The sequence below is a fragment of the Leucopleurus acutus genome (genome assembly GCF_964270905.1).
Source record: "Leucopleurus acutus genome assembly, chromosome: 12".
Classification (NCBI taxonomy): Eukaryota; Metazoa; Chordata; class Mammalia; order Artiodactyla; family Delphinidae; genus Leucopleurus; species Leucopleurus acutus.
In genome coordinates this window covers 87,333,703-87,361,268 of record NC_139154.1, presented here as the reverse complement: position 1 = coordinate 87,361,268, position 27,566 = coordinate 87,333,703, and the positions used below count along the sequence as shown (strand labels likewise).

The following is a 27,566-nucleotide window of genomic DNA, read 5'->3' as shown; positions in this document are numbered from 1 at the left end:
TCCCCAAACTCCAGCTTCCTGCTGGCAATAAGCCAGATCTGAATGAGGGGAGAAGCCTCAACTGTAAATGAAGTTTGGAATTTTGAATGAAAACATTAATTGCTGAAATGACACAGTTCTATAGTAGGACTTTTTAAAGCCAAAGAATGACCAGAAAAGTCACGACCCTATCCTCTATCTGAATTTTCATCTAAAGACAGGAGAAGAACTGGACCCAATGAATAAATGTAAATGGACAGTGGGAGAAAAAAAACAAAGTTGCTTCCTAGTTATATTACAAAGTCATGCTTGTTCAGTACATCAATCATTCCTCCAGGGTGGCTTTAACCTACTCTGTAGAAAGCTTCCCATCAACATATGTAATTTGTTTTAAAATTCTGGCTAAGCCATATATAATTTAAAGATAACCCCTCCCAAATTTGTAATGCTTCCAAAGCCAAATAACGTTAATTTGGAAATTCCATGCTCTTCTGGGTAGGTATTGAAGCAGCAGTACTATTTCCTCTAATTAACTGGAATGACTACGTATTCATGTAAATAGCTTTCACCAGTAGTCAAGCACTTGTACTAGGCAAGTAGAAACAAATCCTTATATTTCACCCATCAAAATACAACAAATAACCATAGAATGGAGAAGACAAATATTCTTATTTAATATGAATGTTCTCCTTACAACCGAGAGCATCACTCATTTCCAGAGATAACTTAAATATACTATTTTATATCATTAAGTAGTGTTTGGTATATATGAACATTAGTTTTACAGCAGTAGAGGTACATAAGATTAAATGTGTTATTTTTCCTAATGTTGTACTTTCTAATAGAAATTGAGTAACACAAATCCTTCAAAAATATCTACTTTCAGAGTCCAGGATGAAAAAACTCACAAGCAGAAAAGTCAGTCAGAGAAAGCATACACCTCATTTGAAAGACACTGTGTTTTATTGAAATTATTTTTCCATGTTGTATACAAAGTGAACTTTTAAATTAAATCCAAGTACACCTTTACAGTAATTCTAGAGTTGAAAGGCACAGTGCAAGTATAAATTACTACAAATCAACAAAACTGAAAATGATTTTAAAAATTTTGGGCACAAAAATTTTTCTTTAAGTAAAAATAAATTCAGAGCACTACAGCATCAACAGAATACGCAGTTTGACACAATTCTTTCACATTCATCTTCAAGCTGGATCAATACCATTATTATTATTTTATTATATTGTTATTATTAACCATAATATTGTGGAATGTTCAGCATTTATGTTTGGTAACCAGACATATATGATCTGTATAACCACATTTAGAATTGAATTCGTTCAGAAGAGTTGGTGAGTTTGGTATACTTTAACCTGGAGAGATGTGATGGAGGAAGTCTCTAATGCCAAACTTAGTAAAGATCAACTAACACTTTAGACAAAAACCTAAACAAAGGAGATCTGTGGATGCTTTCAAACTATGACATATAAAATAGCATATTGGATAGATTTTCTTACTAACTAGATGCTCACAATTTCAAACCAAGAAATTACTAGCCACTCTAAAAATAGAATTAGGGAAGAGAAGTGATTTTAGAACAGTCTTCCATTTCAACAGTTTTCACCAAAAAGAAAATATGAAATAATTTAATATATTCCCATTTCTGTGAAACACAAACAAGGAAGAAATCTGTTGAAAATATGGAGCACACTCTTATTTCTAATTTAAAATCTCCTTTTAGGTTTTATAAGCTTTGAAAAGCAAGTACAGCTTTAAAGCATCATAGTGAGTAATTACAGATGAATAACAATGCAGTCTATATCTCAGGAGGCATCTGTAGGCATCTTAATTGGAAATAACCATTCTGAGATAATGCTAGTAGCAGTGTAGAAAAATGAAGTTAAAAAAAATTCGAAGTGTAGGGAATCCTCCTATCCTTTCTGGATTTTATTTTAATCATCTCCTCCACAGAGAATGAGCAATACCTTCCTATAGTCTCCAGATGTATCACCCTGGGGACAAGGAAAGCAGAGTTACAATCAGATAAATGGGTTTTAAAATACAATACACAGCTCAAAGTCATCTAGGTTAACTTTTTCAGTCTTGCCGGGATCTTTCTTAGAGAGGTTTTTTTTTTTTTTAAATGACATTTGTTATTTTTTATTATAAAAAGAACACCTGTTCAATGTAGAAAATAGACATAAAAGAATATAAAAACATCATCTATAATTCTAACATCTAGAGATTACTCTGCCTAACATTTTGTTTTTTGCATATCCTTCCAGACTTTTTTCTATGGATATAGATTCCTACATGATGGGATTGTAGTATTCTTCCATATTCTACTTTTTCAACCTTCTATACCTATTTCCCTATTTTAATTTATTAAATACTCTTCCACAACATCATTCCTTAATGGTTACAGAGTATTCTATTGTACATAGGTAAAATAATTTATTTGATTACCCCCCATTGGATATTTATATGTTTTTTTTCCAATTTTTCACTATTATAAACACTGCTGCAATAAACATACTATAAATTTTTGTGCATTTTTTGAATGATGTATTCAGGATAAATGTTCATAAAATGGGAATTACCAGATTAATGATCATGTATTTTCTTTGAATATGGGTTGCAAAATAGCCTTCCAGAAAGGTGCTATAATTTCTACATAGAATTTTTCATGGCCTAAATAATAGATCAATTTTTGCTAGTGCTTCATGGGCACTAGAAAAGATGGGATGGGATTCAAAGTTTAATGTATATCTATTAAAATCAATCTTAATACACCCTTGTTTATACTTTGTCTCATTGATCTGCCAAAAGAGAAGGATGTGTTGAAGTCTATCTAGCATAGTATTTCCATCAACGTCTTCTTTTGGAGCCTCAAGTTTCTTATTTATATACTTGAATGCAATACTATTTGGCAACTAACGTTTTATGGTAATTTAATCTTTGTTGTAAATTGTTGCTTTTATCAATATAAAGTGATCCATTACTTTGTCCTATTTAATGCTTTTTCCCCTTAAATTCTTCTTTTTATTTATAGTATAAACCCTGCTTTCTTTTTGTCAAATGTTCTTTTCCCTGGCCTTTTCTTTTTAAAGCTTCTTACATATCACTGTATTTCAATTGTTCCTTATAAACAGCATAGAGTAGGATTTTATATTTTTACCTAACCTGAGAGTTTATTTATTATTATAACTTACATTTGTAACCTTACTCCTGTCTTTTTTCTATTATTTACATATTTTCTATTTCTATTCTGTTTCTTTTGACAATTTTTATTGAATGGGCAATGTATTCTTTATTTTAAATTTCTTCCAGTGTTGTGTGAGTGTGTGTATACACATATTAACGTATTTATATATATACAAACATATAATGTAAATGTATTTATTGTGCTGTTTCCCCTAGTCAATCAATATTTTTTACCCCATCATTTTAGTGTCTGTATAGTATTCCACTGGATAGATTTCCCATAATTTGAGTCATTCCCTATTGGTTAATAAAAATTAAAATAATGTGTAATAAACTCTGTTACCACTAAGCAAGAACTTCCTATTCCCCTTATCCTCCAGCCCCTGGTAAACTCTAATCTACCTTCTGTCTCTATGAATTTACCTAGTCTAAATATTTCATGTAAGTAGAATCATATAAAATATTTGTCCTTTTGTGTCTGGTTTATATCACTTAGCATGTTTCCAAAGTTCATCCATGTATTGGAAACTTCATTCACATTATGTGTGTGTATATCACGTTTTGTTTATCCATTCACCTGTTCATGGACCTTTAGGTTGTTTCCACCTTTTGGCTATTATAAATAATGTTAACATTGGTGTCCAAATACCTGTTTAAGTCCCCTTTTTCATTTCTTTTGAGTATACACCTGGAAGTGGAATTGCGGGGTAACATGGTAATTCTATGTTTAAATTTTTGAGGAAGCGCCAAACTGTTTTCCACAACGGCTGCACCATTTTACATTCACACCAGCAATACACAAGGTTCTAATTTCTCCACATCCTCTCCTACATTTGTTATTTTTCATGTTTTAAAAATTATAGCCATCTTAGTAGGTATGACATGGTATTTCACTGTGGTTTTCATAATTATGTTGAACAGCTTTTCACGTGCTTATTGCCCATTTGTATATCTCCCTTGGAGAAATGACGATATTTAAATCCCTTGTCATTTTTTAATTGGGTTGTTTGTCTTTTTGTTATTGAGTTTTAGGAGTTCTTTATATATTCTGGATAGTAAACCCTTACTAGATATTATTTTCTCCCATTCTGTGGATTAGCGCACTTTTATCTGATTATTTTGCCTAAAGATATTCTTAAATATATAATAACTAAGTAAGAGGTATAGTTTATTTTTTAAACATTTATTGGCAAGTTGCCTCCCCGGAAAGTTAGACTAGTTTATAGTGCTTCCATAAGAGACGGTGAGATTTTCCCAAGCCTTTCTCAATGCTGGTTATGACCTCTTTAAACTTTGTTAAGGTATTAGGTGAAAAATGATGATTTGCTTTTATTTGCAATCCATTGTATATTAGTGAGATTAAACATTGTACATATTTATTGTCCATTTGTGTCTCATCTTTCATGAAGCTCATGTTTTCTTTCTGTCCAGTTTCCTTTTTGGATTTTTCTCCTTGTTCTTAGTAATTTGTACAAGTTCCTCATATAGGGATATTAACCCTACATTATAAGTATATGGTACAAATATATTTTCCCATAGCTTCGTTTATGGTCATCCTTGAATCTTAAAATTGTTTTGCTTACAGCTAGCTATATTTCAGCTCTGCAAAAAACAGTGACCTCACAGACTGTACAGAAATAGAAACAAGTTCCTAAATGCCTTGTAGACATAGTCATAAACTCTGCAGCTCAAATCACCTAGTAGTTAAACCTCTCCAAGCTATGAGTAGGATCAGAATATTTAATTCACAGATCAAATCCTGATCTGTGCTGGCAACACCAGCTTCCAGGGAAATGGGTTTGGCTTCATATTCCTGAGGCCCTTCTGGCTTCCTCAAGAAGCAAAGTCCCAGTAATGAGGGGTTTTGAGAGACGTGAATCATTTCGTATCACTCCCATGCTATGTTAGGACTCCTAGAAGTCTGGTGCCATGTAAAGAATAGCAATCCAGGATGACTATCATGTTTTCCCATATTTTCAGCAGACCTCAGCTGGCCCTGGATGTGGTTCTGCATGACTGATTTAGTTGCTTCTCTTTTATTGTAAGCAGGTAGAAATGGAAATTGTGCTCTTAAAACCATTCATTAAAATATAATCTTTCTTGAGAGGTGGAGGGTGGCTGTGTCTCACCGTGAGGACAAGGACACTGGCAGCAGAAGTTCTGGGAAGTACTCCTTGGCATAAGCCCTCCCAGAGTCCGCCATTACCCCCACCAAAGAGCCCAGGTAGGTTCTAGTGTTGGGTCGCCTCAGGCCAAACAAGGAGGGAACCCAGCCCCACCCACCAACAGTCAAGCAGATTAAAGTTTTACTGAGCTCTGCCCACCAGAGCAACAGCCAGCTCTACCCACTGCCAGTCCCTCCCATCAGGAAACTTGCACAAAACTCTTAGATAGCCTCATCCACCAGAGGGCAGACAGCAGAAGCAAGAAGAAATACAATCCTGCAGCCTGTGGAACAAAAACCACATTCACAGAAAGACAGACAAGATGAAAAGGCAGAGGGCTATGTACCAGATAAAGGAACAAGATAAAACCCCAGAAAAACAACTAAATGAAGTGGAGATAGGCAACCTTCCAGAAAAAGAATTCAGAATAATGATAGGGAAGATGATCCAGGACCTCAGAAAAAGAATGGAGGAAAAGATCGAGAAGATGCAAGAAATGTTTAACAGAGATCTAGAAGAATTAAAGAACAAACAAACAGAGAGGAACAATACAATAACTGAAATGAAAAATACACTAGAAGGAATCAATAGCAGAATAACTGAGGCAGAGGAACGGATAAGTGACCTGGAAGACAGAATGGTGGAATTCACTGCCATGGAACAGAATAAAGAAAAAAGAATGAAAAGAAATGAAGACAGCCTAAGAGACCTCTGGGACATTAAATGCAACACATTTGCATTATAGCGGTCCCAGAAGGAGAAGAGAGAGAGAAAGGACCAGAGAAATTATTTGAAGAGATTATAGTCAAAAACTTCCCTGACATGGGAAAGGAAATAGCCACCCAAGTCTAGGAAGTGCAGAGAGTCCCATACAGGATAAACCTAAGGAGAGGCACATAGTTATCAAATTGGCAAAAATTAAAGACAAAGAAAAATTATTGAAAGCAGCAAGGGAAAAATGACAAATAACATACAAGGGAACTCCCAAAAGGTTAACAGCTGATTTCTCAGTAAAACCCCTACAAGCCAGAAGGGAGTGGCATGGTATAATCAAAGTGATGAAAGGGAAGAACCTACAACCAAGATCACTCTACTCAGCAAGGATCTCATTCAGATTCGATGGAGAAATCAAAAGCTTTAAAGACAAGCAAAAGCTAAGAGAATGCAGCACCACCAAACCAGCTCTACAACAAATGCTAAAGGAACTTCTCTAAGTGGGAAACACAAGAGAAGAAAAGGACCTACAAAAACAAACCCAAAACAATTAAGAAAATTGTCATAGGAACATACATATCAATAATTACCTTAAACGTAAATGGATTCAATGCTCCAACCAAAAGACACAGGCTTGCTGAATGGATACAAAAACAAGACCCATATATATGCTGTCTACAAGAGACCCACTTCAGACCTAGGGACACATAAAGACTGAAAATGAGGGGATGGAAAAAGATATTCCATGCAAGTGGAAATCAAAAGAAATCTGGAGTAGCAATACTCATTACAGATAAAATAGACGTTAAAATAAAGAATGTTACAAGAGACAAGGAAGGACACTGCATAATGATCAAGGGATCAAACCAAGAAGAAGATATAACAATTATAAATATATATGCACCCAACATAGGAGCACCACAATACATAAGGCAACTGCTAACAGCTATAAAAGAGGAAATCGACAGTAACACAATAATAGTGGGGGACTTTAACACCTCACTTACACCAATGGACAGATCATCCAAAATGAAAATAAATAAGGAAACAGAAGCTTTAAATGACACAATAGACCAGATAGATTTAATTGATATTTATAGGACATTCCATCCCAAAACAGCAGATTACACTTTCTTCTCAAGTGCGCACGGAACATTCTCCAGGATAGATCACATCTTGGGTCACAAATCAAGCCTCAGTAAATTTAAGAAAATTGAAATCATATCAAACATCTTTTCTGACCACAATGCTATGAGATTAGAAATCAATTACATGGAAAAAAACATAAAAAACACAAACACATGGAAGCTAAACAATACGTTACTAAATAACCAAGAAATCACTGAAGAACTCAAAGAGGAAATCAAAAAATACCTAGAGACAAGTGACAATGAAAACATGACAATCCAAAACCTATGGGATGCAGCAAAAGCAGTTCTAAGAGGGAAGTTTATAGCTATACAAGCCTACCTCAAGAAACAAGAAAAATCTCAAATAAACAATCTAACTTTACACCTAAAGGAACTAGAGAAAGAAGAACAAACAAAATCCAAAGTTAGCAGAAGGAAAGAAATCATATAGATCAGAGCAGAAATAAATGAAACAGAAACAAAGAAAACAATAGCAAAGATCAATAAAACTAAAAGCTGGTTCTTTGAGAAGATAAATAAAATTGATAATTCATTAGCCAGACTCATCAAGAAAAAGAGGGAGAGGACTCAAATCAATAAACTTAGAAATGAAAAAGAAGAAGTTACAATAAACACCACAGAAATACAAAGCATCCTAAGAGATTACTATAAGCAACTCTATGCCAATAAAATGGACAACCTGGAAGAAATGGATAAATTCTTAGAAATGTATAACCTTCCAAGACTGAACCAGGAAGAAATAGAAAACATGAACCGACCAATCACATGTAATGAAGTTGAAACTGTGATTAAAAATCTTCCAACAAACAAAAGTCCAGGACCAGATGGCTTCACAGGTGAATTCTATCAAACATTTAGAGAAGAGCTAATACCCATCCTTCTCAAACTCTTCCAAAAAATTGCAGAGGAAAGAACACTCCCAGACTCATTCTACGACGCCACCATCACCCTGATACCAAAACCAGACAAAGATACTACAAAAAAAGAAAATTACAGACCAATATCACAGATGTATATAGATGCAAAAATCCTGAACAAAATACTAGCAAACAGAATCCAACAACACATTAAAAGGATCATACACCATGATCAAGTGGGATTTATCCAAAGGATGCAAGGATTCCTCAATATATGCAAATCAATCAATGTGATACACCATATTAACAAATTGAAGAATAAAAACCATATGATCATCTCAATAGATGCAGAAAATGCTTTTGACAAAATTCAACAGACATTTATGGTAAAAACTTTCCAGAAAGTGGGCATAGAGGGAACCTATCTCAACATAATAAAGGCCTTATACGACAAACCCACAGCAAACATCATTCTCAGTGGGGAAAAACTGAAAGCACTTCTTCTAACATCAGGAATGATGAGACAAGGATGTCCACCCTCCCCACTATTATTCAACATAGCTTTGGAAGCCCTAGCCATGGCAATCAGAGAAGAAAAAGAAATAAAAGGAATACCAATTGGAAAAGAAGAAGTAAAACAGTCACTGTTTGCAGATGACATGATACTATACATAGGGAATCCTAAAGATGCCACCAGAAAACTACTAGAGCTAAACAATGAACTTGGTAAAGTTGCAGGGTACAATATTAATGCACAGAAATCTCTTGCATTCCTATACACTAATGATGAAAAATCTGAAAGAGAAATTAAGGAAACACTCCCATTTACCATTGCAAAAAGAATAAAATACCTAGGAATAAACCTACCTAGGGAGACAAAAGACCTGTATGCAGAAAACTATAAGACGCTGATGAAAGAAATTAAAGATGATACCAACAGATGGAGAAATATACCATGTCCTTGGATTGGAAGAATCCGTATTGTGAAAATGACTGTACTACCCAAAGCAATGTACAGATTCAAATTACCAATGGTATTTTTTACAGAAGTAGAACAAAAAAATCTTAAAATTTGAATGGGGATACAAAAGACCCCAAGTATCCAAAGTAGTCTCGGGGGAAAAAAACGGAGCTGGAGGAATCAGACTCCCCAACTTCAGACTATACTACAAACCTACAGTAATCAAGACAATATGGTACTGGCACAAAAACAGAAACATAGATCAGTGGAACAAGATAGAAAGCCCAGAGATAAACCCAGACACCTATGGTCAACTAATCTATGACAAAGGAGGCAAGGATATACAATGGAGAAAAGACAGTCTCTTCAATAAGTGGTGCTGGGAAAACTGGATAGCTACATGTAAAAGAATGAAATTAGAACACTCCCTATCACCATACACAAAAATAAACTCAAAATGGATTACAGACCTAAATGTAAGTCCGGACACTATAAAACTCTTAGAGGAAAACATAGGAAGAACACTCTTTGACATAAATCACAGCAAGATCTTTTTTCATCCACCTCCTAGAGTAATGGAAATAAAAACAAAAATAAACAAATGGGATCAAATGAAATGTCAAAGCTTTTGCACAGCAAAGGAAACCATAAACAAGACCAAAAGACAACCCTCAGAATGGGAGAAAATATTTGCAAACGAATCAATGGACAAAGGATTAATCTCCAAAATATATAAACAGCTCATGCAGCTCAATATTAAAAAAACAAACAACCCAATCCAAAAATGGGCAGTAGATCTAAATAGACATTTCTCCAAAGAAGACATACAGATGGCCAAGGAGTACATGAAAAGCTGCTCAACATCACTAATTATTAGAGAAATGCAAATCAAAACTACAATGAGGCTATCACCTGACACCAGTTAGAATGGGCATCACCAGAAAATATACAAACAAGAAATGCTGGAGAGCGTGTGGAGAAAAGGGAACCCTCTTGCACTGCTGGTGGGAATGTAAATTGATACAGCCACTATAGAGAATAGTATGGAGATTCCTTAAAAAACTAAAAATAGAATTACCATATGACCCAGCAATCCCACTATTGGGCATATACCCAAAGAAAATCATGATTCAAAAAGACACATGCACCCCAATGTTCATTGCAGCACTATTTACAATGGCCAGGTCATGGAAGCAACCTAAGTGCCCATCGACAGATGAATGGATAATGAAGATGTGGTACATATATACAATGGAATATTACTCAGCCATTAAAAGGAACGAAATTGGGTCATTTGTACAGACGTGGATGGATCTAGAGACTGTCATACAGAGTGAAGTAAGTCAGAAAGAGAAAAACAAATATCGTATATTAGCGCATATATGTGGAACCTAGAAAAATGGTACAGATGAACCGGTTTGCAGGGCAGAAATTGAGACACGGATGTAGAGAACAAACGTATGGACCCCAAGGGGGAAAGCGGCAGGGGGTGTGGGGGTGGTGGTGGGATGAATTGGGAGATTGGGATTGACATGTATACACTAATGTGTATAAAACTGATGACTAATAAGAACCGCTGTATAAAAAAATAAATAAAATAAAATTCAAAAATTAAAAAAAAATATGGACACTCCAAAAAATATATATATATATATAATCTTTCTTTGTCTGGGGTCAACATGAAATAATTGACTCTATTTAGAAAGCAAACATGTCCAGCTTCTAACCAGGCAGAGATTTAAACATCTGTGGGAAAGGAGAGAGACTGGAAATATCTGAATTAGAGTACCATCCTTAAATGGAATGATGTCTGCCAAGGAGAGGATAAGAAGTGTCTAAAAACCCAGGTCAGAACCCCCTCCTTTCATCAGCACTTTCCTCTGGGCCAAGGCAAGGCTGCTGTGACCCACCTTGATGAAGGAGTACAGAGACTTTCCGTAGAGCCTCTTGAAGTTTGCCCGGATGTCCAACATGTCAATCTCCGCTCGAGAAACCATCACTCTGATAAGGGTGTTGTCATCAGTGCCCAAGCCCTAAGGAAGAAACAAGATCCCTGCATGCAAAGCTGAGCTAGTTTAGACAGTGCTCTTTGTTAGTCTATCAAGGTAAACTATGTATCAGTCTCCCGATGACATCCCTTGTACTCTAACCTTAGAGGCTTGTGGAGTCTGGTTCCTTACCACGGAGCTCAAGGGTTTCCCCAACTTATCTTTTCAACACTCAGTGTTCTGACCAGAGGAGATAGCTCTCTGCCCTTCTAGAGACATACCCTGTGTTCTCCAGCCCTCCTGCCTCACATACAGTGATCCACCCACCATGTCATCCTCCCTTCCCAGCTTTACCATCCTTCCTACCATGTAAAACCCTCTGATGTAAAACTTCCTTTAAGGTCCTGCTCAAATATACCAATTTCTTTATATGTCCTTTTCTGATCCTCACCCCCAAACAAATATTTTTTTTAAACACCCTTTCCTCTGTGTTCCTATAATATTTGGATCCTCAACTACTGTCTTACATTCTATTTTGTTCTTACTGGTGTTTTGCACATAGCTGCCTTCCTCTCAGAGCCAGAAGTTCTTTGAGACCAGGGATTGCATTTTGATCTCTCTTGCCCCTCCCATGGCTCTCAGCAAGGGTGCTTGCACGGAGTACAATGCATGGTTAGGAGCTGGGGCTCTGAAGTTGGACTGCCAGTGTTTGCATCCCTGCTCCATTCCTTTCCTCACTGAGGACCCTGGGCAAATTGCCTATCCTCTTTATGCCTCAGTTTTCTCATCTGTAAAATGGAAGCTGATAACAGTACCTGCCCCACAGAGCTGTTGTGGGGATAAAATTATACATATAAAGTATTAGGAACAGTGATCACACATTATAAGTACTCAATAAATATTACCTAGCATTATTATTAGCAAGCACTCAGTGAAGTATTTGAAGAATTGAACTGAATAGCTCAAGCTGATTTTGGCTAATTTGCATGGGGGATATAAGTAAGCATATGAAGGTAGACACAAGACCCTCAGAGCCATTCAGATGCTAACAATGAGGCCATTTACCTTCATAGATTTATAAAGCCTTTCAGCAAAATATGCAGATTTGTTCCTCATGCACTTTACTGTCAAGAGATAAAAAGAGAAATGAAAAGATTACAGATAAAATCTGCAAAACAAGAAGAGACAGTTGTTCCCATTGTTTCTACAAGGTGTGAAGTAGTATCTTTTGATTGCTTTGTCGAAAAATTTAGCCAAACAATGTTTTATGAGCATAGGCTATGCTAAAAGCATTTTCACAGATGGAAAGTACCCTCAATTTATTGTCAAGTTCCTAGACAAATAATTAATAAAGGCCATTAAAGCAAAAGGCAGCATAAAATTTCAAAAAGATTATTGCTATCTGTACCATATGAAACAGTTATTAGTTCTAACCATTCACAGACTTGCAAGATGCAGCTAGTATAGGATTAACCTTTCCACGTGCTAAGATATAAAGGCACAGAGGATATAAAATAGATAAAGCCACATGGTACAATAACAATCAGGTTATATATAATATTTCTCGCTTAAAATTCTGGGTCACACGGGACTTCCCTGGTGGCACAGTGGTTAAGAATCCACCTGCCAATGCAGGAGACACGGATTCAAGCCCCGGTCCAGGAAGATCCCACATGCTGTGGAGCAACTAAGCCTGTGTGCCACAACTACTGAGCCTGTGCTCTACAGCCTGCCAGCCACAACTAGTGAGCCCGCATTCCGCAATTACTGAAGCCCACACACCTAGAGCCCATGCTCTGCAACAAGAGAAGCCACCGCAATGAGAAGCCCGCACACAGCAACCAAGAGTAGCCCCTGCTCGACTCAAGTAGAGAAAGCCCGTGCACAGCAACGAAGACCCAGTGCAACCCAAAATAAGCCAATTTAAAAAAAAATTTCTGGATCACATGTCATGAATGATTTAAAGAATTTTTTTATCCCTGAAAAAAAATTTCTACAACCCATGACAACAAATTGATAATAAGGAGGAAAGTCTATAAATATTTGTTTCTCCACTCCCCACCCCCTACCAGCTTACCTATGGCCAGCAGAGCTTCTTCGAAGCTACCAGATGTTTCAGATTGAATACTCTGTTCAATATCCTTCTGTGATATCCTTTTATATTCATCGAACACTATAAACAATAACAAAATGAAATTATAAATAATAAAAAAGAATAGAGGAAACTAAACTGTACAGAGAGAATGAGCATCTTTTAACTAGACTATACTATTATTCTTTGGCATATTTCAAGAGGAAACTAATTAGCAATGTGGGTGAGAACCAGGATGCATATGGCAAGTGGAATGGAACAGAGGAGAGGAGGAAGGAATATTGTGAATCTTGGAGGACATCAGGCAAGTCATTTCCCTTATGTGGGACCCTGTTTTCACTACATAAAGTGGAGATAACCTCTGGAGAGATTTGCTTTTTTTTCTCCTTGTTTCCTTAATAAGCTTGGCAATCACCTGTATGTTCATCTTCCTTTCAGCACGTCAAAACTAGAGCAACTCCTGTTTACAAGAGCCAAGATGTGGAAGCGACCTAAATGTCCATCGACAGGTGAATGGATAAAGAAGATGTGGTGTGTGTACACACACACACACACACACACACACACACACACACACACACACACACTGGAATATTACTCAGCCACAAAAAAGAATGAAATGATGCCATTTGCAGCAACATGGATGGACCTAGAGTTTATCATACTAAGTGAAGTAAGTCAGACAGAGAATGACAAATTTTACATGATATCACTTACATGTGGAATTTAAAAAATGATAAAAATGAACTTACACAACAAATACAGACTCAAAGACATAGAAAACAAACTTATAGTTACCAAAGGGGAAAGGTGGGGGAGGGAAAAATTAGGAGTTTGGGATTAGCAGATACAAACTATTATACATAAGATAGATAAACAACAAGGTCCTACTCTATAACACAGGGAACTATATTCAATATCTTGTAATAACCTATAATGGAAAAGAACCTGAAAAAGAATATATATATGTATATACATATACATATAACTGAATCACTCTGCTGTGCACTAGAAACAAACACAACATTGTTAATCAGCTATACGTCAATTAAAAAAATAACTAGAGCAATTCAACCTTTTCAAAACTTGGTCACATTTGGTAACAGTTGCTTGCACCTTTTAATAGACTTTAACATAATTAAAATTTCTCCCCTTTTCTACCAAGTATTTTTGAATATTATGAACATATTTTTCTCTCTTGCTGCCTCCTTCTGGAGCCTTCTTAGAGTGGATATCTGCTGTTTATCTTCTTAACACTGCCTTCTTTGGGATGCTACTCCACCCCCATCAGAGTGATTCTCACAGGGCTGTCAATCCAGGAACACCCCTACCCCCCAACATACATGACAAGCTCTAACAAATGAGTGAGCAGTTCAGCCAACCAGGGCCAATCAGTCTTACTCTCCTGGGAATTTTTTAACTGAGCAGATATGATGAGGATAGCCAAAAGCACTGAGTCATCTTTAACTTCAGAGAACATAAGAATCACCTGGGAAACCTGTTAAACTCCTTGCGTGTCACTCTCAGAAATCCTAAGTTAGCCAGTCTGAAGTAGGGGTCCAAGAATCAGCATTTTTAATGGAGACGAGATTTTAGGAAACTCTGCCTTAGAAATAAATCCATGACTCCCTTCTACTGAGATCCTCAGAACTGCCTTGATTTCTAGTCTTTCTGGAGCGGTTCAGCTCTCCCTTCAATTCAATGGACCTCTAGTATTTTCCATTTTCCCTCTTGTCCCCTTCTATATGATTTTCTCTTTTCCTATGTAATTATTCAGTGCCTATTTCTTGGAATTTAAAAATCTAATTGACACATTTTCTAAGACTCAGTGTTCTCCACTGTAAAATGGGGAAAATAATGGCTGCTTCACTGGGATGCTTATAATATGCTTAGCACTGCACCTAGAAGATAATTAACAAAATCTTAGTTATTATGAGTCCTCACTATTATTGTTGGTTGGTAAGAAAATTATGATGTTTTCTTTATTCAAATAATGCTGAAAAGATTTTCTTCCAGTGGCTTACAAGCAAATGTTTCATAACTGCCCAACTATTGACTTATGCCTGGATGTGAAAATTGTTACAAATATATTTGCATTAAATCGGCTTCTGAGGACCTGCAGTTCTTGGAAAATAACACCAGGGAGAGATTTGCCTTACTAGTAATCAGGCAAGGGAAGGCAAAAAAAATAAGGATCTGAGTCAGAAGTTGGTGCATCTGATGACTGCCCATGACATTTATTAACTGGAGTAATCACCTACTGTCACTGTGGAATATCTGAAATAATTGCAACTTCCAAATGTGTTGTAATTTTCCATTTTTTTCACGTTTTCAATTTAGCAAACTCATTCTTCTCAAATTTCCCACAAGTTTTATAAATTGTGAGTGATTATAAGGGCATGATGAGTTTATAAAATTAGGATATAGCATAAAGACCTCAAAAGCTTATATAAAAGATGAAATATTTTATTAAACCTTTATTGCTGTTTACAAGAAGAAAATAAACCTGACAATAAATATTCTACAATCGTATAGTACCTTTTTCCCAAAGAAGTTAAAATCACATTAAAAAGACTAGCATTATCCGAAGCAAATTAGAAACTTTACACATAGGAAATAAAATCTGAAATCATCCACTATTCATCTTATGCAACATACCCCCTAAAAAAATCACTTCTATTAGCTTTTTTTTTTTTTTTTTTTTTGGTGATACGCGGGCCTCTCACTGTTGCGGCCTCTCCCGTTGCAGAGCACAGGCTCCGGATGCGCAGGCTCAGCGGCCATGGCTCACGGGCCCAGCCACTCCGCGGCATGTGGGATCTTCCCCGACCGGGGCACGAACCCGTGTCCCCTGCATCTCCCCGACCGGGGCACGAACCCGTGTCCCCTGCATCGGCAGGCGGACTCCCAACCACTGCGCCACCAGGGAAGCCCTCTATTAGCTTTTACAACTTGGATGTTAAATAGGAATAAATGTCAACCAACATTTCTATTTTATTGCTTGCTGATGTACTAAAGATTTTGTCTTATGTAACTATATTTAAATGGAGCTGCTTTAGAAAAAGGACTGACTATGGAGGTCAGTTTCCTACCAACAGGAATTCCAAACTTCTATGAAGATATCTGCTAATTATTCATAATTAATCTTTCAGCAATTGGCCCTCATGCACATTGTTGCACCCATAAATTTCCAAGGTAAGACATCTAAGACAGTTCAGTAAAATTAGATCTTTGTACCAAGTAAAGGGAAAAAGGTTATCAATTACAGGTGATATAGTTTTCACTATCTTTCAAATAGTTTCTTTAGACAATGAGGCAAGTGCCTTACCATGCAACAGATGATTTTGATTCCGGGAACAGAGAATACTTAGAAATTTCACCTCATCTGTCCCCCATTTCTTCTCTCCAGCCTCATACAGGTCCTGAAGCCAAACAAAGTACAAGTTTAAAACACAATGGAGCAGGTGCCAGGACATATGTAAATATTTCCAGAACTTCAGAGAGCAGAGTTAGCTTAGTTTTATTTTGTTGATGATGGCGGTGGAAGTGGTGTTGGCAGTAAGTGGAAATGACTCAGGATTTTTCCTTAGGTATAAAACTAATGGGACTCTATAATATCTCCCTGAGAGTCAGGGCAAACACCAGCAGCTCCCTACATGCAGACTACATGTTTCTGTCTTAAGACCCGAAAGGAATGCCCTAGACTTGGGCTGTCCTATACAGTAGCCACTAACTACATGTGGCTATTTGAATTTTAATTAATTAAATAAAATTAAAAATTCAACTCCCCAGTCATACTGGCCACATTTCAAGTGCTCAGTGGCTACTTGTGGCTAGTGGCTACCCATACTAGACAGTGCAGATGTAGAACATTTTCAACATCACAGAAAAGTCTATTGGACAACACCACTCTGGAATGATCTGTGATTTGCTTGAGACTACAGAAGGTCTCACAGTGGAACCAGGACCCCATTAGTAATTGCTTATATTCCAACCTGGTAGAAATATAAGAAATTGATTCTGGTTACTTTAACTATATTATTACTTTTTTTTTTTTTTTTGGTTGTGCTGTGAAGCTTGCGGGGTCTTAGTTCCCCGACAAGGGATTAAACCCACTCCCTAAGCAGTGAAAGCACGGAGTCCTAACCACTGGACCGCCAGGGAATTCCCTTTAACTATGCGGTATTATCGATAAATCAAAACTACTGTTCATAACACCTCACACCCGTTACAATGGCTGCTATTTAAAACAAACAAACAGAAAATAACAAGTGTTCATGAGTATGTGGAGAAATTGGAACCCTTGTGCTATGTTGGTGAGAATGTAAAATGATGAAGCTACTATAGAAGACAGCATGGCTTTTCCTCAAAAAAAGTAAAATGAAATTACCATATGATCTGGCAATACTACTTCTTGGTATATCTCCAAAAGAATGGAAGTTAGGATTTTAAAGAGTTATTTGTATACCCATATTCAAAGCAGCATTATTCACAATAGCCAAAAGGTGGAAGCAACCCAAATGTCCATTGACACATGAATGGATTAATAAAACATGGTATATACACACACAATAGAATACAAGGCAGTCACAAAAAGGAAGGAAATTCTGACACATGCTACAGCAGAGATGAGGCTTGAGGACATTATGCTAAGTGAAATAAATCAGTCACAAGAAGACAAATACTGCATAATTCTACTTATATGAGGTACCTAGATGCATCAAAATCATGGAGCCCAGAAGTAGAATGATGGTTGCCAGTGACTGGGGCGAGGGGGGAAATGAGTTGTTTAACAGGCATAGCGTTTCAGTTGTGCAAGTTCAGAAAAAGTTCTGAAGACTGGCTGCACAGCAATGTGCATATATTTAACACCACTGAACTGTATGCTTAAAAATGGTTAAGATGGTAAATTTTATATGTATTTTATTAAAAAAAATTTTTTAAACCCTACTGTTCATTTATAATCAGCAGCTGGCTTGTTCATTTTCTCAAAATTCCCTACCTTGATACATTGTGTCATTCCTTGGGCTTACCTCCATCTACTCAGCTGTTTCTTCACTTCCTTCTCTAATTCCCACACTATTAAAGAGTCAGTTCATAGGACCGTGGAATTTTAAAGCTGGGAGGGCACAAAAGGTTCATCTAATTCAGTGTTTTTCAAACTTGAATCTCAGCAGGCTCGTGACTGCTTCAATCACTAAAGCGTGGTGGCAGTGACACTGATTTCTGAGGCTAGGTCATAAAGGTCAGGCAGCTTTGGTTCTCGTGGAGTGCTGCCTTTCCAGATGGTCCCTCTTGAAATGCAGCCGCCATGATCTGGGAAGCCCACGCCACCTGGAGAGGCCACATGTAAGAGATCCTTTCGAAGCCCCAGATGAGCCCAGCCTTTGAGTCACTGCAGCCCAGACACCAGACACATGAGTGATGGAGCCTTCAACCCCAGCCATTTGAGTCACCTCCAGCTACTCAAGTCTTCCCAGCTAAGACCTCTGACATTGCAGAGAGGAGACAAGCCATCTCACCTGTGCCTTGTGTGGATTATTGACCTACAGAATCCATGGTCATACTAAAATGGTAGCTGTTTTATGTCACTGAGTTTGAGGTGGTTTGTTATACAGCAATAGTAACTAGAACATGTGGGCAAGGAACGAACTTTCAATCTGTCACAGAATGATACTTTTGTAAAATACCATAAGAATGAACTTGAGTAAAGTTTTAGTAATGGGTAGAAGATGGTATCTTTTTGTGTTAATTAAAAAAAATAACTAGTGAGGTTGGTCATCTTTTGGTGTATTTGCCATTTCTATTTTTCCTTTTTTTGAGCTGCCTGTTAATACACATGGACCATTTTTTTTGGAGAAATGGGGCATTCTTTTTTTTTTTTTGCGGTACGCGGGCCTCTCACGGTTGTGGCCTCTCCCGTTGCGGAGCACAGGCTCCGGATGCGCAGGCTCAGCGGCCATGGCTCACGGGCCCAGCCGCTCCGCGGCATGTGGGATCTTCCCGGACCAGGCCACGAACCCGTGTCCCCTGCATCGGCAGGCGACTCTCAACCACTGCGCCACCAGGGAAGCCCGGGGCATTCTTATTCATAGTATCAAAACTGTAGTTTACTTATGTACTTTATATATTAAGCTTATTATACATAAGGTGAAATTTCTTCCCATTCTATCATTTGATCTTGTAATTTTGTTTGTGGTATTGTTTGCTAAGACAGTGCATTTTTTTTTTTTTAGCCAAACTATCAACCCTTTTCCTTTATGGTTTCTGCCTTAAAAGAAAATGCATACAAAATCCGTTCCCAGCTCCAGATTTAAAAAAGAATATTTAACTATACTTTTTTATAGTACCTTTATGGCTTGCTTTATTTATGTTAAAAATTTCAATCTATTTGGAGTTTATTACGATGTCAGGTGAAAGTTGGGATCTAACTTTATTGTTTCCCAAATGGTTAGCCAATTGTCCCAACTCCACTGAGTAATCTGTGTTTTCTTCACTGACTTGAAATGCATCTATTCTGTATGTATTCCTGAATATTCTCACATAGGCTTGGTTCTGCTCTTAGACTTTCTAATCATTCCATTGACTTCTCCCTATTCTTACACCAGGACCAGATGCTTTAATTTATTTGTACATTTATTATATATTGAAATATATTTTAGGGCAAATTTGTCCACACCCTTCTTGTTGAGATTCTAATCTCCACAGTGTTTCCTCTATATTCTTCCTCTTCTCTGATTGCTTTGTCCTTTTCTTCTGAACCCTGGAGATTTTTTAGTACTGCCTTCCACAATGATTGTTTTCTGCAATGTCATTTCTGATCATTTCTGCTTCTAATAAACATTTAGATTCTGTCTTTCCTTGTTCCTAAGAACACCTCTCCTCCACTCATGTAGCTCTCTCTGTATCTCTGCTTGCCCTTCATCCAGCTCCATTTTCATCTCCATTATTTTCTCATTGCATCTTTTTTATTTTTGGCTCTTGTTTAATTAAAATCTGTCGTTCTCTCATTTGTGTCAGGATCCAAAGCGATCTGAAATCTGTCTCTTCCATACAGTGAGCCCACGTTTGCCTCCCTTTGTGGCCCAGTTTGTTCACAGACCACAAAGTGTTTGAGTTGGGATTTGGTGATGTTCATGCTCTTTGATCTTGAAATGATGAACAGTATATCCAGACCTGGTTTTTCCCCCAGAACGAGGTGAAGTGGATTCTCCTTTGAGCTCCTCACTTTTCATTTGGATGAATTTCAAACAGGAGGACATGCTACTGGTCCAGTGGAGGCACCTGAGACACAGCCCAAGTCTTCCCTGAGGAGTTTCCCCATTTGCAGGAAGCCGCTGTGTCTATTTCTAGTGGGGGCAGGGCGTGTGTGTGTGTGTGTGTGTGTGTGTGTGTGTGTGTTAGCATCTTTTCTGGGGCAGGAATGGCTCTCCTGCATCCCTGGCCCAGCTTTGCTGCCCATCTGGCATTTTAATGGCCCTCCTCCACAGTTTCCAGTGTTGATGCAGATTTTTCTCTATTTTTGTATTTCCTGGTTTGTTTGTTTTTCAGAAGGGAATCAAACATGTGCCATCTTCTAACAAAAGCTCCAAGGGGCATTTTAATGTGGCACTAATATCCTACAAATTTCTTTTTAAAGTAGGAATTCTGAATACTGCCTGCTATTTCCTTCAATGCAGTTTTCACACCAAGAATAGATAAAATTGGACTTTTAGATAATAGCCTCTCTATACTTTAAAATTTCTGCCTTTGATAATAAATTACTAGCTAATTCCACTTGTTCTGATAATTCTTTTCATCTCAAACTCACTTACTTTCCTACATCAAAATTCAGCTATAATACCCAAAGTTTGCATATATCCGTTACTGCTGACGTATGTTAAAAAGCGAAGGTTGACCAGGTTTTCCTACTGTCTTATCTTGGAAGAAGAGCTGAAGCCTTGACTGGAGCTGTTCTTAAATTCCTTGCCTCTTTGTAAGACTTGGAGGATCCAGAAAAACCCTATTCTGAGTTCTACTGCTTCTACTCCTTCCAACTTCTCCCAGCCCAAATTTGTTTGGAAGCACCTCTTCATCTGGTCACTTCCAAGGAGAACTGTGCTCCTTGAAGAACTCTCAAGTATTTGTTGAATTGCATGGTTTTCGTTGTGTGTATTTTTTTTTTAATTTAGGTATAACTGACATATAACATTATTTTAGTTTCAAGTATAAAACATAATGATTTGATATTTGTATGTATTGAGAAATGATCATCACAATGAGTCTAGTTATCATCTGGCACCAAACACAGTTACGAAATTTTTTTTCTTATGATGAGGACTTTTAAGATCTTTTTCTCTTTGGAACTTTCAAGTATGCAATACGGCGTTATTAACTGCAGTCGCTGTGGTGTACATTATATCCTTATGACTTACTTATTTTATAACTAAGTCTGTACCTTTTGACCCCCTTCACCCATTTTGCCCACCTCCACCCCTGCCTCTGGCAACCACCAATCTGTTCTCTGTATCTATGAGGTTGGTTTTTTTGGTTGTTGTTTGTCTGTTTAGATTCCACACATAGGTGAGATCATACAGTATCTGTCTTTCTCTTTCTGACTTATTTCACTTAGCATAATGCCCTCCATTCACATTGTTGCAAATAGTAAGATTTCATCCCTTTTTTATGGCTGACTAGCATTATTCCATTGTACATATACACCACAATTTCTTTATCCATTCATCTATTGATGGGCACTTGGGTTGCTTCCATATCTTGGCTATTGTGAATAATACTGCAATGAACAAGGGAGTGCATATATCTTTTTGAGTGTTTTCATTTTTGAGGGGTAAATACCAGAAGTGAAATTGCTGGATCACGAGGTAGTTCTATTTTTATTTTTTTTTTGAGGAAACTCCATACTGTTTTCCATAGTGGCTGCACCAATTTACATTCCCACCAACAGTGCATGCGGGTTCCCTTTTCTTCACATCCTCGCCAACACTTGTTACATGTTGTCTTTTTGATGACAACCATTCTGACAGGAGTGAGGTGATATCTCACTGTGGTTTTGATTTGCATTTCCCTGATGTCTAGTGATGTTGAGTATCTTTTCATGTGTCTGTTGGCCATCTGTATGTCTTTGGAAAAATGTCTATTCAGATCTTCTGCCCATTTTAAAATTGCATGGTTTGGGTTTTTGCTATTGAGTTGTACGAATTCTTTACGTATTTTAGATATTAACCCTTTATTAGATATATGATTTGCAAGTATTTTCTCTCATTTAGTATGTTGCTTTTTCATTTTGTTGATGGTTTTTTTTGCTGTGCAGAAGCTTTTTAGTTTGATGTAGTCCTACTTGTTTATTTTTGATTCTGTTGCTTTTGCTTTGGTGTCAGATTAAAATAATTATTGCTAAGACCCATATCAAGTAGCTTATCACCTATGTTTTCTTCTAGAAGCTTTATGGTTTCAGGTCTTACTTTCAAGTCTTTAATTCATTTTGAGCGAAGTTTTGTGTATGGTGTAAGGTAGTGGTCCACTTTCATTCTTTTGTTTATGGCTTTTCAGTTTTCCCAACAAAATTTATCAAAGAGACTATCTTTTGCCCATTGTATATTCTTGGTGCCTTTGTCATAAATTAATGCATGGGTTTATTTCTCAGCTTTGTATTCTGTTCCATTGATCTGTAGGTCTGTTTTAATGCCAATACCGTACTGCTTTGATTACTATAGATTTATAATATGAATTGCATGGTTTTAAAAAAATCAAACAGACCTGGATTCAAAGAGCACAATTCCACCAGCTATGTGATGTTATACAAGTTACTTAAATCTGTGCATCTGTCTCCTAATCTATAAAACAGAAGTAATAACATCTACTTCACAGATCTGTTGTAAGGAAGAAATGTAAAGTAGTTAACACAATGCCTAGCACCTAGTAAACCCACAAAAAGGTGAGAGTGGATATATATATATATATGTCCACCAGCTAGGACACAACTAGTGTCCACCAACTAGGGTCTGTCTTATTGGCAAAAGAGAAGAAAGAAGCTGCAGTTCTACTGACCTGGGCATCCTGTCTCACGAGAGCATCATCCAGATAATTTCCTTCATCCCTGCCACCCTGAGGATGAGAAAAACAAACCCTGAGCATAAGAAAAACAAACCAGAGCGACTCAGAGAGGATCCATGAAGACTTGGGAGGTCTGATAAGACAGAATGTGTGGGAACCCAAGGACATGGTAATTAGACAGAAGGGGTCCTGAGTCCAGCTTAGGGAGAGAGGACAGATGTCTTTGAATGTGCTTGCGATATTCCCACAGTTCTGAGCTGACCAATCAGAAGGCAAGCTCGGTGTGGCTCCCTGATGTTGTGTGGGCGTCTCTGCCAGCTGAAGGGGCAGGAGGACACATATGGCCTGGTGACTGCTCCCTCTGGGACAGTCCTCTCCTCCTTCCTCCCCTCCCCCCACTCCTGTGTCTTCCCTGCTGACTTATGCCCTCCTAACTGGCAAATGTACACTGATCAATTCTGCCAAACAGAAGCTGGAAAGACAGGAGAACCAAGAGACTCTGAGGCCAACGGTGGGGGCTTGAGGAGCACCTGAAAGTGCCCCATCCCTCACCAACACCAGCTCACCAGGAAGGCCTTGCAAATCCATCTCTCTTTTCTGGCACCCCTGCTCCCACACTAGCCCAGACCTGCTTTTTTCACGGTATCTGGAATACCGAGGTAACCTTCCCGCCTGGGCTCCCCGCCTCTGGTTCAATTCATCTAACATATCGCTATAACATTACTCTTCCTGGGACTTCCGGGGCAGTCCAGTGCTTAAGACTTCGCCTTCCAATGCAGGTGCGATTCCTGGTCGGAGCTAAGATCCCACACGCGCAAAAAAAAACCCGAAACATAAAACAGAAGCAATATTGTAACAAATTCAATAAAGACTTTAAAAATGGTCCACATCAAAAAACAAAAAACAACTTTAAAACAAACAAAAAAAGAGCACCTGGCATGTATCCGGTGCTTGTATGTATAAACGAGAACAAATGGGCCTACATGACAAGCCAGAGTCTTTAAAAGAGAGAGGATAAAATAACAGAGACCCAAGAAAAACACAGGGGAATATGCCCATTTGGGAGGGTGAAAAGATGAGAAAGGCTGGAAAAGTGGGTAGAGAGTAAGTGTCTCAATAACACCCAACCCTCCCCCGCAAAAGGAGGGAGCGACTCACAGCGGACAGAGACACCAGCACGCGCTGGAACATAAGCGATGTGTCAGAGCGAATGTCATCTTCAAGGCTCCGCCCATATTCTAGCAAGAGAGTAAAATCAGTGACATCAGAGTAAAGAACCCTGCCCGGCACCGCGTCACACCCCAGAGCCTCCCACCCTCCTCAGGACCTGTCTACTGAAGCAGCTCCTCGTGAGGTTTTTCAGCCCACACACAGTTTTCCAAAAACTAAACTCTGTTAAAATGGTCAAGATAAGTTTAGTTTGTCATTAGAGGGGAAATGAGATGCTCTTTTTCCTTGAATTGGGCAGTTGAGAAGGCCGGGCTGTGATCCCCACTCTGTGGCTCCGACCGTCCAGGGGTTTGTCCTGAACATGGTTTGCAGTGACGCAGAGAAGCAGCTAAGCGGCCCGTGGAAAGGCAAACAGAGTGGGGTTTCTGAACCTGTGTTTGGGGACAAGCAGGGGACTGTCCATAGGGAGAAGTCCTGTATTCAGCAGACGTGGGGAGCCAGCGCTAGAACCAGACTCCGGAGGTTTAGAATCTCCAGATCTGAACACTTACCAAAAAACTCTTATTGTTTTGTTTTCTTTCTACCAAAGTGTACGTGTTTATTACAGAAAACTTAGGAAAAAACAACTAAGTAAAATGAAGGGAGGAAAAGAAAACCTCATCATGAATCTAATCACCCAGAAATAATAATCATTGGTAACATTGTGGTGAATATCCTTCCTCATTTCCCCCCATATACACATATTCTTTTTGATGATAGCCTTTCTGACAGGTATGAGGTGCTATCTCATTGTGGATTTGCGTTTTCTGACGATTAGTGATGTTGAGCATCTTTTCATGCGCGTGTTGGTCGTCTGTTTGTGTTCTTTGGGAAAATGTCTATTCAGTTCTTCTGCCCTTTTTTTTTTTTTTTTTTTTTTTGCGGTACGCGGGCCTGTCACTGTTGTGGCCTCTCCCGTTGATGAGCACAGGCTCCGGACGCGCAGGCTCAGCGGCCATGGCTCACGGGCCCAGCCGCTCCGTGGCATGTGGGATCCTCCCGGACCGGGGCACGAACCCGTGTCCCCTGCATCGGCAGGCGGACCCTCAACCACTGCGCCACCAGGGAAGCCCTCTGGAGATTCTTAAGAGGGGAGTAAGTGGCTATCCCTCTGAGGTGGCTGCAGGACCTATAGTCCAGTCTGAAGGTAAGAAGTTGGGCAAGACTGCTCCTCCAGGCCATTCCCTGGAATGCTAAGATTCAATGGCACCACCACTTTTGAACAAGCACCTTTGATTCTCTGCTTGATAATAAGGAACCCCTTTCCAGCTTTCAGGGTAATAAAACCCTGGGTAGCCTAAGTAGAGTGGCAGGTGCATCTGAGAAGTCTTGAAAAGCCAACAGTCATTTGTGTAGACAGAGATCTGCCTGAAGGCAGAGCTTGGAACTGAGGATCCCTCATGGTCAGTGTTTCAGTGGGTAACCACCTGCTGTTACTCTAGGTCTCAGAGAACAGGGCCTCAGCCAGGGCCACTGAGGATGCTACATACGCAGCTGGTAGGTCTGGTTTATGCGCCGGATCTCCTCGGGCATCCGGGAGGCCAGGATCTCAATCAGGCAGCCCTCATCCGTGCCTGCGCCCTAAATGCAAAACCCAGAGGAGAGGGCTATGAGTCAGTTTACCAAGTTGAGTCCCAGACACAGGAGGAATACAACCAGGAATCTGCAGAGAATAAAAACAACTCACCAAGTTCTAGCAACAGGATTTGCTCCTTTTTAACTGTCCGACCCAAATTCCAACATGTCTACTATAATCATTATTAGTCATAACATACATTTATAGGCTGTTTCTATGTGTTGGTTAGGGACAGTTTCTGCCCTCTGGGGGCTGTCTTTCCTTGCCCTCCCCTGTACTTCTCCTTTGCAGGGCAGAATCTTCTGGCAAAGGCTGCTATCTCTTTGTTTCTCCAGAGTCTAGCCCAGAACCTTCCACGAGGCTGACTATTTATTGACATGGTGGAGGAGGGTAGTTGTATTTGAATTTCATACTTGGTCATTAACAATCGGCAGACCCTGGGGTAGGGCACAGTAGATCCAGCATCCAGCTGAGAACACTTTACCAGTTCTGAGCAGACCGAGAGGCCCCCAAGATGTCAGTCAGAAGTTTCATATCTCAAAAGTAGCTAATACAGCAAGAAAGCTTCTGGAGCTGCACCAAAAGCACAAGTTTAATCAGTCCCCAGTGAGCCACAGGAAAGAACAAATGATTCCTTAACTTCTGGAGAGACAACTTTTAAATTACGGTGGCTAGAATGCAATGTCATGTTTTCAAGTTGTCGTAAATGCAGGAAAATCTTTCTCCTATATCTCCTCCTCCCCACTCTCAGGAGGCCTCTATCACTGTTTCTTGAGAAAGCCCGCCAGCAGCCAGCATTTACACAAACAGCACCGAGAGCAGGAGGGGAGGACCACGAACCTTCAAGGCCTTTCGCAGCTCCTGCACGTCGTACAGCACCGTGGGTGTCATCATCCCCAAGATCACCTGCTCGAAGTTGCCACTCAGTTCTGACTTCAAGTCATCCATCAGGTCCTGGGACACAAGAAAGCACGCTGCTTAACTGCTACAGTAACGGAAACCAGCCACCCTCAGAGGGGTCCAGGGACGGCTGGGGCCTCCAAGACCCTTTCAGGGGCTGGTGTGCACAAAACCATCTTCATAATAACACTAAGACGCTGGGATCTGACTTTACACTCTCATCCTCTCACAGTTGTCCAGGGAAGCTTTCCAAAGGCTACTCGGTACGTCTACAGATCTACAGTTATGCGAAAAGGCTATTAAAATACTCCTCCCGGGCTTCCCTAGTGGCGCAGTGGTTGAGAGTCTGCCTGCCGATGCAGGGGACACAGGTTCGTGCCCCGGACCGGGAGGATCCCATATGCTGCGGAGCAGCTGGGCCCGTGAGCCATGGCCGCTGGGCCTGTGCGTCCGGAGCCTCTGCTCCGCGACGGGAGAGGCCACAACAGTGAGAGGCCCGCTTATTGCAAAAAAAAAAATAATAATAATAATAATAAAATATTCCTCCCTTTCCCAACTACCTATCTGTACAAGACCAGATTTCCTTCCTACTTCAACCAAAACCACATATCGCAACAAGTTGAAAGCAGAAGCAGATATGAGAATCCAGGGTATTCCATTAAGCAGACATTAAAGAGATTTGCAAAATATTAAAAGAATGCCAATCTTCTCACTAATTT

At 39.0% G+C, this 27,566-nt stretch overlaps 1 protein-coding gene across 2 annotated transcripts in view; it reads right to left on the bottom strand.

The window, feature by feature from the left end:
* Window positions 1–931: 931 nt before the first annotated feature.
* The window catches only part of ANXA4 (annexin A4), a 73,545-nt gene continuing 46,910 nt past the window's right edge, over window positions 932–27,566 (bottom strand). For both annotated transcript variants that reach the window (XM_082851898.1, XM_082851899.1), the window contains exons 5-13: window positions 26,788–26,901; window positions 25,862–25,952; window positions 24,321–24,400; window positions 23,157–23,213; window positions 16,438–16,531; window positions 13,095–13,190; window positions 12,083–12,141; window positions 10,940–11,062; window positions 932–1,989 (exon numbers count right to left, since the gene is read on the bottom strand). In XM_082851898.1, coding sequence (XP_082708024.1) covers window positions 1,930–1,989; window positions 10,940–11,062; window positions 12,083–12,141; window positions 13,095–13,190; window positions 16,438–16,531; window positions 23,157–23,213; window positions 24,321–24,400; window positions 25,862–25,952; window positions 26,788–26,901 — 774 coding nt within the window. In that variant the 3' untranslated portion in view covers window positions 932–1,929. The remainder of the gene's footprint in view (window positions 1,990–10,939; window positions 11,063–12,082; window positions 12,142–13,094; window positions 13,191–16,437; window positions 16,532–23,156; window positions 23,214–24,320; window positions 24,401–25,861; window positions 25,953–26,787; window positions 26,902–27,566) is intronic.